The sequence below is a fragment of the Diabrotica virgifera genome, chromosome 6 (genome assembly GCF_917563875.1).
Source record: "Diabrotica virgifera virgifera chromosome 6, PGI_DIABVI_V3a".
Taxonomy (NCBI): domain Eukaryota; kingdom Metazoa; phylum Arthropoda; class Insecta; order Coleoptera; family Chrysomelidae; genus Diabrotica; species Diabrotica virgifera.
In genome coordinates this window covers 197491793-197504267 of record NC_065448.1, presented here as the reverse complement: position 1 = coordinate 197504267, position 12475 = coordinate 197491793, and the positions used below count along the sequence as shown (strand labels likewise).

The 12475-nt window shown below is 34.6% G+C and overlaps 1 protein-coding gene across 1 annotated transcript in view; it reads right to left on the bottom strand.

Annotated features, from left to right (window-relative positions):
- Nucleotides 1-12475, bottom strand: part of LOC126887100 (mitotic checkpoint serine/threonine-protein kinase BUB1-like) — a 130356-nt gene that overhangs the window by 29820 nt on the left and 88061 nt on the right. The window contains exons 7-8 of the mRNA XM_050654437.1: nt 10217-10910; nt 7617-7911 (exon numbers count right to left, since the gene is read on the bottom strand). Coding sequence (XP_050510394.1) covers nt 7617-7911; nt 10217-10910 — 989 coding nt within the window. The remainder of the gene's footprint in view (nt 1-7616; nt 7912-10216; nt 10911-12475) is intronic.

Sequence of the window (12475 nt, the reverse complement as noted above, 5' to 3'; positions counted from 1 at the left end):
CATTCCAAGTGGCAAATTTCAGCAAATCATTGGAGCAAATGAAAAATATACGACACGAGATTCTAGGATAAACTGGGCTACATAGATAGGTAAGTCAAGATCAGCAGTGTTCGAAATACGCAACTGCAAATCTTAATAAAGAAGATGCCATTTGAAGAAGAATATCAAGTAAGAGGTGGGCTGAGATTCACTCGGATCAAGACCTATTTCAGACCCCTCGTCGAGAGGTGAGGTATATGTTAATAGAAAATAACTATATCATTGAAGACTACAGACCTGCAAAGTATTTATAAATATTAAAATTTAAATGTACATACAAAAATGTATACCATTTTATTCAGTTGCAATGCGAAGGCAAAACAATCCTATTTTTCACTTAGAACAGGGAACGCAGTCCAGCACTCTGAATCGACGATTTTCGACTCTTATTGGAGTCATCATCGGAGAGGCGTAGGTCTGCTGCTCTTTGCTCGAAGTGACCAAACCATGAAAGTTTATCCCCACATTGCAACTGACGTATATGGATTAGGTGACTAGCGTCATCTGGCAATTGAAAGGTAAAGTTTTCAATCCTAATTGCAACATTAATAATATTAAAAATATTACTAAAAGATTATTAAATTGAAAAACTTATTGGTCCTTTTCCCTGGTAACACCTCCAAGGCTTCTAAAATTTGCAAACCAGATGGATGCTGCAGTGAAGACAAAGGGAGGGAATTCTAAAAAGTTGCAATTCACAACCCCTGTCTGCAGCTTGTAAAGTTCCAACGGAAAATGGACCTAGTTACTCTATAGGAGAAATATTAATATAACATAAAATAAAATTTTTTTATTACATATTTTAATTTACAATCTGCTTCATCGAAGCTATAAGCAAATAGTTTGAATGTTAAATACATGAGGGAGAAGCTGCCCTGTGGCAACCTTCCTATTATAATTTTTACATTTGATCACAATATGTATATTTAATTTATTAAATCTGTTGGCCATAGTTTCTTCAATCGTCTTGCGAATTCGGGAGGAGTGTTCAGCAGTCTTGCTTCATCATTCGGATGACTTCTCAGTCCGTCAAGGTAGCTCTTTGTGATCCTTGGAATTTCTTCCTCTACCAAGGGTGTAGCCGAGTCCTCGTGTAGGGTATTATTGCTTACATACCAGGGTGCGTTGAATATCATCCTCAATATTTTTGATTGGACTCTTTGTATTATCTTGATATTTGATGGCTTTGAGCAACCCCAGAGTTGAACACCATAGGTCCAAATTGGTTTTATCATAGTTTTATACAGGAGCAGTTTATTTTCAATATTAAGTTTTGATTTTCGACCAATAAGCCAGCTCATTTGTCGTATTTTGATGTTGATCTGGGTTTTCTTGGCTTGAATGTGCGGCTTCCATGTTAATCTTTTGTCAAGGGTTAGTCCCAAATATTTGACTTGCGTGCTGACTGGTAATTGTGTATCATTTAGTGTTATTATTGGACATACATCCCTTCGGTTTGTAAATGTAACTTGGGTTGACTTCGTTTCATTTACTTTCACCTTCCATTTGTTGAGCCATGTTCCCAATTGGTCAAGGTGGTTTTGCAGTTGTGCAGACGCGATAATAGGGTCCTCATTGACAGCGATTATGGTGGTGTCATCAGCGAATATTGAGATTTGGGTTGTTTCAGTGGTTGGGATATCTGCGGTAAATAATAGGTAAAGGAGAGGGCCTAGGACACTACCCTGTGGTACGCCTGATTTAATGGGAAAATATGTGGAAGTTGCTGTGTTATATTTTACTTGGAAGTAACGATCTTCAATGTAGGATTTCATGATTAGGTAGTAGGGGGTTGGAAGAATACATTTGAGTTTGTATAAAAGTCCAGTATGCCATACTCTATCAAATGCCTTTTCTACATCTAAGAATGCCGCTGTGCAATATTTTTTTCCTCAATAGCAGTAAGGATTTTTGTTATAATTCTATGAGTCTGTTGTGTTGTGGAGTGTCTCTCTCTAAAACCAGACTGGTGTGTGGGTATTTCTACATCTAGGTTAATGTCATTCTTCAGTCTACCAAGTAGTAGTCTTTCGAAGATCTTAGACATTGTCGGCAACAAGCTGATTGGTCGATAGGATGATGTTTTATGTGGAGGTTTACCCGGTTTGTGAATCATTATTATTTGCGCAAATTTCCATGTGATTGGGAAATATGTCAGTCTGAGTGCACTATTGTATATTGTAGTTAGCATGACCAATGCTCTTCTCGGAAGATGTTTCAGTATTAATCCTGTTACTAGGTCAAATCCAGGTGCTTTGTGGTTATTGCATTTTTCTATTTCTAGTTTAACTTCTGATGAATTAAATGCTGTTATTGGGAGCGTCATAGGGCAAGCACTATCCAGGAAGTCTCTTATTAAGTTTCCATCATCATTATTCTCTACTTGGTGTTCTTTAAAAATACCAGCTAAGTATTCTGCAAATGCTGAAGCTTTTTCCTGGTCTGATCTTCCCCAAGTACCATCATCTTTCTTAATTGGCGAGTTGTGTTCTGTAGGTCTCTTTGTGTTTTGTTGCCTTCCATATTGAGTGATCTTCTTTAGACAAGGTACTAATGTAGTGTTCAAATGTGGCATTGCGTGCTTCATTTAGCGCTGTTTTTAATTGTCTGGTTAGTCGATTATATTCGTGTTTGTCATTAATGTTGCGGCTTCTTTGCCATCTACCTCTTGCTCTTCGTTTTTCGACTATTAGTTGTCTAATATAATTCGAAGTGGTATTTTTGTTTTCTTGCTTTGGAGTTGATGGTGTAGCTCGATATGCAGCTTGCTGAATTTGACAGGTGAAGTGGTTTATAGCCTTATCTATGTCATATTTTTCTGTGAGTCTGATTCCAAGATTTATATTCGTGTCAAGCTGGTACTTGAATTCACACCAATTAGTTTTAGGGGAAGTCAACTTGGGTATTTCAGGTCGTTTGATTATGTGGGTGCTGATTGTTGCTATGATTGGTGTGTGGTCAGACGAGAGATCCCAATTTGCTTCTATGTTTGTGTAGTTTGCTGCAATTCCTTTTAGGATGAAGAAGTCGAGTAGATCTGGTAGTCTATTTGTATCGGACGGCCAGTACGTTGGTTGTCCCGTCGATAAGTAGGTGCAGTTTGTGTTTTGATGGCATCTAGTAGGCTTCTGCCTTTTGGTGTAATGAGTCGTGAACCCCAATTCGTATGCTTAGCATTCCAATCACCTCCAACAATGAATTTGTTACCTAGCTTGTTGAATAGTTCTTCGTATTCTTCAGTTGTGATTCTATGTCTAGGAGGGCTATATATTGCAGCAATTTCGAAGTTCCAAGGCCTGGCATTTATATTAAGTATTGTTGATTGTAGCTTATCTGTTTTATGTTCCGGCATTTGATGATGTTGTATATTGTTCCTTATAATTATTGCAGATCCTCCATGAGCTGTTCCATCTGGGTGACTAGTGTGGTAGACTGAGTATTGAGGTATTTTAATTACGCTTCTTTCTGTGAAATGCGTTTCGGATACAAAGATGATGTCTATTATGTTGTCCTCTAGGAATTGGATTACTTCTGCTTTATGGTTTGCTAAACCATTTGCGTTCCATTCGGCTATTCGAACAGATCTAATGAATTTTATTAATTAATGTTGTTAGCGTGGTAAGGATCATGCTGTTTTGATTCATTAGTTGGGTGAACATTGCTTTAAATTCGTTTAAGAATAAGTTCATCTGAGACCCTATGTCAGCTACTTGATTTCCTGCTCTTACTGCTTGGGCATAGGATTGGGTTCCATTCTGTTGTTGGTACTGTGATTGTTGACTCTGATACTGTGAAGTTGGTGCTGGGTTAACATTTTGATGTGGGTTCTGATTATTATGGGTTGACTGATTTCCGCGTTGTCTATTGTTTCTTACATTTTGCAAGTCCTTGTAAATTACGCAGCCTTTATAGTTTGCAGTGTGTTCTCCGTTACACAGGGCACATTTTGCTGGTGTATTTCCGGGTTTTGTACATTCTGGCGTTGGATGACTTCCTCCACATTTCACGCATGCGTAAGGTCTTGTACAATACGCTTTTGTGTGTCCATAACGTTGACAGCGCTGACACTGTGTTATATTTTTCTTTCTGTGAGGAGGTTCAAAGCTGACTTTCATATTGCCGATAGAATCCAGTGTATAAATGTGTTTGTTGTTTTCTTTCGGTTCTAGGTCCACATAGAACATTGACAGTGGTGATTTATATTGACTCTGTGTAAGACGTTAATGATATTACGGACAGTATGCCCTGATTTAACTAGTTCACTTTTTATTTCTTCAACTGGCATCGAGTGGTGTAAATTTCTTATAACTACCCTATAAGCTCTATCTTGTTTTGCTTGGTATGTGTGGTGAACTAGTTTGCTGCTATTTAAATGCTGTATAAGTTTTCTGTATGACTCAATAGTTTTTGTGTTTATTTTTATTGTGTCATTTGGGAGAGCTTTCGACTGGTAGTCTTCTGCTTTAATGACTATCGATAGGTTTTCAGTCATCTTTTTGATATCATTTACCCCATAGATAAATATAGGTGGAGGTTTAGGTGTTACTGGTGTGTTATTATTATCAGTTAGGTTTTCTAATGGTTCAAATCTGTTGTTTGTACTCACTTACATTGTTGTTGTGTTATCATCTTTGGGGTTTGCTTTTCTTTTTTTTTGTAATTTTTTTGACTGTTTGCCAATCATGGACATTTTCTATGGTTTCGTCGTCTTCGTCGCTTGAGTTTTCCATGACAAGTTCCTCTCCACTGAGGATGTATTGGGAAGCATTTGATGTATTTGGTTGATCCATTGGAGGTGCAGGGAGGTTTTGGTTATATTGGTGATTATTGTTTGGGAATGGAGTAGGCGGGATATATTGGTTTGTTGTCTGTTGGCTGCTCGGGAATCCATAAAATGGGGGCGATATTACTGGAGGTTGTTGAGGCTGTGTATATATTTGAGGCACATTATACAACCCCCCATTTGGCACTTGATTTTGGTGGTACATTTCCTTAATATAGTACGCCACTGAGTTCAAAATTAATCACATAAATAGTCATTTAGAATTAATCACTCAAATCGTTTTTTACTTTTTATTTCACTAATTACCATAAATAAACTAGTCCCGGCCGATAGCCGAGACCGGCACAAAAACTTGGAACTTGGATCTCGAGAGCGATATGGTACGTCTTTACTGCTCGGAATCCAAATACACACTTAAAATAAAAATGTATACCATTTTTATTCAGTTGCAATGAGAAGGCAAAACAATCTTATTTTTCACTTAGAACAGGGAGCACAGTCCAGCACTTTGAATCGACGATTGCTATTAGGATTGAAAACTTTACCTTTCAATTGCCAGATGACGCTAGTCACCTAATCCATACACGTCGAAGAGTCGAAAATCGTCGATTCAGAGTGCTGGACTGCGCTCCCTGTTCTAAGTTAAAAATAAGATTGTTTTGCCTTCGCATTGCAACTGAATAAAAATGGTATATATTTCTATTTTATGTTATATATTAGTATTACTCCTATTCGCGGTGTGCAAGTACTTGGAAGGGAAACGAGAAACGACAGTGCGCGAGTCGCGGAGAAATATTGCAACTATCTTAAATAATTCATATTGTCAATTGAAATTGTCAAATTGACGTATATTTCATACCTTCTGTCATTGAAGCAGAAAAATTATATATTGCTCCACAATATCGATATGACATGCAATTATTATATAAAGGTAAATTTAATTAATTGTATTTTGCTTGCAGTACTGCATTTTAATAACTAATTTTATTTACTACATACAATTATTTACGTTTGCATAACATAACCTGCATCTTATTTTTTCTTCTTATTATTTTTTTGGACTATGGCCTTGACAATTATCCAGTAACCAGGACTAATATAATTGGCCAATATAATTAAAAGTGCGAATAAAAGTACAGAGCGTAGAAATAGGGGTCGCTTTGCCGAACTTGCACGGTCCCAATAGAGTAACTAGGTCCATTTTCCGTTGGAACTTACCAAGCTGCAAACGGGGGTTGTGATTTGCAACTTTTTAGAATTCCCTCCCTTTGTCTTCACTGCCGCATCCATCTATCTTGCAAATTTTAGAAGCCTTGGAGGTGTTACCAGGGAAATGGACCAATAAGTTTTTCAATTTAATAATCTTTTAGTAATATTTTTAATATTTTTCAATATTATTAATGTTGCTATTAGGATTGAAAACTTTACCTTTGAAATGTATACAGAGAGAGTCTGTAAAGTGGAATAAATTCAATATCTCAAATACTAATTGTTTTTTTGGAAAATGCTCAGACCCGTCGATTAGTATTTCAAATTGTCCTTTTTGACATTCAATAATAATGTATACAGGGTGTCCCAATTTAGAGATATGACGTCATCGTCGATTTTCTTAAATGGCAACACTGTCATTTTGATAGCTAATTTGATAGGGTTTGTAAAGTTATACATAACTGCAAAGTATCAAATTTTTATTCTCTACCATTTACAAGATAATAGAAAATAACAAAGTTATATCTGTAATTTGGAATATATTCAATAATTAAAATAATAACTGTTTTTTTGAAAAATGCTCAGACCCGTCGATTAGTATATCAAATTGTCCTTTTTGACATATAATAATAATGTATACAGGGTGTCCCAATTTAAGAGATATGACGTCATCGTTGATTTTCTTAAATGGCAACACTGTCATTTTGATAGCTATTTTGATAGGGTGTGTAAAGTTATACACAACTGCAAAATTTCAAATTTGTATTCTCTACCATTTAGATGATAATAAAAAATAACAAAGTTATGAAAAAGAAGTAATCAACTAATAATTGAATTTAATTATTTCATTAAATTAAGCAAAAACTCATAATGTTGCCCTCAATTATTGTCAAATTGTCAATGGGCAACGTTATGAGCATTTGCTTAATTGAAATAAATAAATTCAATTATTATTTGATTACTTCTTGTTCTTCATAACTTTGTTATTTTTTATTATCTTGTAAATGGTAGGGAATAAAATTTTGAAATTTTTCAGATGTGTATAACTTTACACACGCTATCAAAATAGCTATCAAAATGATAGTGTTGCCATTTAAGAAAATCAACGATGACGTCATATCTCTAAATTGGGACACCCTGTATACATTATTATTATATGTCAAAAATGACAATTTGATATACTAATCGACGGGTCTGAGCATTTTTCAAAAAAACAGTTAGTATTTTAATTATTGAATATATTCCAAATTACAGATATAACTTTGTTATTTTCTATTATCTTGTAAATGGTAGAGAATAAAAATATGATATTTTGCAGTTATGTATAACTTTACAAACCCTATCAAATTAGCTATCAAAATGACAGTGTTGCCATTTAAGAAAATCGACGATGACGTCATATCTCTAAATTGGGACACCCTGTATACATTTTTATTGAATGTCAAAAAGGACAATTTGAAATACTAATCGACGGGTCTGAGCATTTTCCAAAAAAACAATTAGTATTTGAGATATTGAATTTATTCCACTTTACAGACTCTCTCTGTATATTTACGCATCATATAACTTTAATACAATCACTTACCCTTTGGATTCCTCTAAAATAGTGCTAAGGACGCGATCTCGCTTTTGAGGAGTACTAACTTTCATCGCAGTGAGATTAAAACTAAAAACCTCCGTATTTACGAAATCGTCTTCTCCTTGCACATCTTGAGTATAAGCATCTTCCGCAGAAGATGCGCTATTATCACTAAATAAAGGAATACGTTTGGCGCTGTCAGTAGCTTGAGCTGTTACAGCCACGTCCATACCACCTCGCGATCCAGTTTCCGCCAATTCGTCTGCATTTAAATCTTTTAAGGCGGTTTTCATCGCGCTGCCTACAAAATGATCGATATTAAAACATGTCTTCCAAAATTCTTTAAATTTGAAGCTTTTTTTTTAAATCTTACATAATATTGATAACCGATATCGTATTGATATCCGATAAAAATGAATTGTTTCAAATGATGAAAGAACTGGACATAGAAACTGGAAAGATAGGCCTTAATATGAATCACAATGAGGATTGGACAAGATGAAATAGAACAAGTTAACGATTATATAATATGTATATCTGGGTCAAATTATAAAACTTAACAAGGAAAACCAAACAGCAGAGATCAAAAGACTAGTTTGACTGGCATGGACGACATATGTCAAACTAAGCTACATCCTTAAAAACAAAAGCAAAAGATCCACGTGTTGCAGATACCAAAGAAAAATAAATGCCAAGAATACCACAGGAAAAATAAAAGAAGGGGTAGTCAAGAAAGAAAGAAAGATATGGGCAGACACAGTCTAATATTAATTTAACTTCCCATAAAAATAATGTTTATTTATGAAAAAATCTAGAAATGCAATAAAATACAGGGGTTCTGTAAGAAAAATAATAAGTTTGATATCGAAATATCATGAGAATAACATTTTTTTTTAATATGTAATGTCTAGAAAAAAAAATTGAAGTTCCAAATAGTTTATCTTTTGTTTAATCCATGCCTATTCTGTAACTCATTTCGATGAGAAAATTAAGGAAAATCGAATAGAAGTAGCCAAGTCGAATAGAAATAGTCCAAATCGGTATTCCATAACTATTTTACAATCTCTACAATCGGAATAATGAATAGAAATGACTTCGACAGCATTCATCCTGGCGGAATAAGTTTTCGATATCGGAATTGTGCTTGATTGCAAGCGCAGTTTAGTTTTATTTTGACGTTTTTGGACTTTGGCTGCCCTTAACGTCACAGAACACTTATTTTACTTTTCAGTGCGGTGTTGCCACCACCTTCTGGGTGCGTCAAATAGAAATTGACGTTTTCGATTTACACTGATTATGATCTGAGTCAAAGAATGCCAATCCAAACACGAAAACGACGCGATAGATATCCAAACTTCGGATTTCGGGTAATTACGATTCGACTTGGTCATTTCTATTCAATTTGTTAAAAGTTACAGAATAGGGAACTTGCATAAAATTTTAAATTCGAAAAAAATGGTATAAATCACAACAGAACATAATTTAGAACATGTATCAAAGAAAAAAAGTTTTGTTTGTTTTTCGTTTGCCCCTAAAGACGACTAAAAATTCAACTTATACCAGCCATCCCAAAACGCGTCGTGACGTCACGGGGTTGTATGTTTACATTCTACACCAATTGTATATATAATTTTAAATTAGACATAAACCATTAGAAATCCCCACCATCAAAAGTGAAATAAAACGACATAGTGAAAAATATCGGGATAGAGTGAACACGCATGTGAACCCCCTCGTGAGTGATCTATTTAACACCATAGGTGAAGTGCGCCGCTTAAAAAAATTTAAACCAACGGACCTGATAAGCAGGTTTAACTAAGTGTACTCAGAATAACAAACAAATAACGGTTTTAAATAAATAGGTTAATTATGTAAAGGAAATAATTCACTGGAAATATTTCCTACATGTCCAATGTAAATATCCGATCATTTACTTATTGTCCTTTAATATTATATATGATATGTGACAGACTGTAAATATACTGGGAGTTAATAAATAAAAAAAAACATAAACGTCAGTAAAAATACAGTTATGTGACGTTAAAAGTGTTTTTGATCGTTTGAACTATTCATAGAAAATTTGTACTTTTACAAAATGGTTTTATTTTCAATAGTAAACCTTCTTTCCTTTCCTTCAAAAACTGTATCAAACTCCAATCTCAACAAACTGGTATATATTACTACAACGTCATACGATAAATGTCATTAGAATATAAATATTTTTCCTTTATTCCCCGACGACGAGCTGGCCAAATACCTAAGTAGGTGGAGGCCAATAAACTAAAGAAGAAGAAGAAGAATATACGTAAATATAACCATAAACGGAACCACATAGTTAAACTCTGTGACGTCACGGGTCGTTTGAACTATTTTAAGATAAAGAAGACTTTAAATTTGTACTTCTAAGTTATTATGAGTTTTTGAAGCGTGAAATTTTGGAAATCTCATTTTTATACAAAACTGAACATTATTATGTAATAAAAAAAATGTGCAAGTTCCCTATTGGACTAAATATCAATAAAAACCACAGTTATAATCATATTTTCGGAATATAACTTAAAACATTAAAACCGGGCGATGCAAAAATTTTAGAATATTATCCTTACCTCTAGGTTGATTTTCTACCAAAGATTGTTCAAATATTCCAAATGGAGCAGCCGTAGGCTTTTGTTGAGATTGCCACAAATCTAAATTAGTATCTGTCCATACTAGAAAGGGACCAGTCCCCGCTGGTGATTCTACACTTCCAGCGGGTGATTGTATGTTTCCCATATGCGACTGTACGTGTCCCATGGGTGATTGCATACTGTCAATTGGTGGCTGAATATGAACGTTGCCTATGGGCGATTGGGTGTTTCCCATAGTTGACTGTAATCGTCCTATAGAAGATTGTACATTTCCCATAGGGGAGTGTATGTTTCCCATGGGGGAATGTATGTTTCCCATGGGGGATTGTATGTTTCCCATAGGAGAGTGTATGTTTCCCATAGGAGGATGTATGTTTCCCATAGGAGATTGCATGTTTCCCATAGGAGATTGCATGTTTCCCATAGGAGGTTGCATGTTTCCCATAGGTGACTGCATTCTATTCGTGGACGAGTGATTACTTCCTAACGAAGCATTTAAATTTCTTACATGTGAGGTTGATCTGTCTGTCGAAAACGAATTTCTTAGCACTGTGGCAGGAGAATTGGTGACTTGAGGATGATTTTGCGAAATATTATGAACTTGTGGCTGCAGTAACATGTGCTGGTCGTGCATGGTTTGCTGAGGTATATGAATTTCCTGTGCATCTATTCGCTAAAAATAAATATGTTTAGATTATTTATCGATATAAAAATATGAGTCTATATTGCAAATATCTCTTCCGATATCATTTTCATTATTTTCTTCAAATGGAAAAAATTGTTCCATTTAGAGAAATAAAGGAAGGACTTATAATATTTTTTTAATTAACTTTGATTGAAATTCTTATCAATTTCTTTAATGAAGACAAAGAAAATAATGTACAGGATATAAGTTTTGAGAAAAAGTATACCTTGAAATACCCCACTCGGACATGGTGTTCATTTTTTTCGAATCCTAAAAAAACTAATAAATATTTTTGAAAAATTTAAACGCAGAATGAAGGATTACTTTATTACCGAGGGTAGAAAGTCCCTTAGAATAAACAAAAAGTTTCTTTTGAATGAGATATTTGAAATTAAAAATCACACCAAATTTTCTCTTCTTTTTTACCCCTGTTATTAGAATAAACATTATAGAAGTTTTTCGGGACTTTCTACCCTCGGTAATAACGTAATCTTTCATTCTGCGTTTGAATTTTTCAAAAATACTACATATTAGTTTTCTCAGGATTCGAAAAAAATTAATGCATGTAAATAGCATTGGAACCGAAATTTTGTGCCTATCCCCTTAATGAAACATAAATGTTATTTGACATTAAATTTAATTATTTTCTCGCATGGCGACGGGTAAAATTACTAGTCAAATAAATTTAAATATAAATCACAAATTATTACATCCAATACATAATAACATTTAAACTTACACAATAAGGTTAAGTTTTATTATACAGATAGCTATAAATTTTGTTCTATTGGCAACATGAATTTTGACAACAACTTGCACCAAAATAGTATGAAAAATAGAACTCATTCTAATTTTTCGTCTATAGAGAGTTTCACGTTACGTTAAGAATAGAACATTGCGGATATAGCCCCATGTATTTCTTATGGATGATAGAAGCGCGCCGATGCCACGCCGTACTAACTAAAATGAACCGTATATCGGCAGTCGAGTATCCACCCGTGCGCGAGAGGTTTGGCAACACTGATCTCCGTAAGCGTAACGTTCTATTCTTAACGTGAAACAAAGTATAGCACAGGAATTACTTGAAAATAGCACGTGGGCACGCGCAGTTGCATAATCTGTTTTGCATGGCTCTTGCATAGCATGAACATTGCATAATGTAAAACCATCTTTATAAAATCTCATTACAGCTCACTGACTAACGTGGCCGGTGGTGGTAATCATTTCTGCGTCAAATATACAAGCATTCTAGTGAACGCCCAACTTGAAGGAGGAGCTTATTATCGGCCACGTCAAGATCGGAGAGCTGTATCTTAAAGTAATACACTAATCACAAAAAGTATCGCATAATTTTTAAAACAGAAAAAAAGTTCAAAAATAATTTTTAATTTTTAGCCGAATGTTATAATACTCGTCTATCGTCTCCTTTAGGTGTCTACAAACCCATAACATTTCAAGTTGAAGCGTGTTTTTGCCGAAAAAACAAACAGTAAGCAAAACGTTGTTAAAGGAGAATATCTATTTTGGACATTTGTGTTCGAGAATTTGATCTA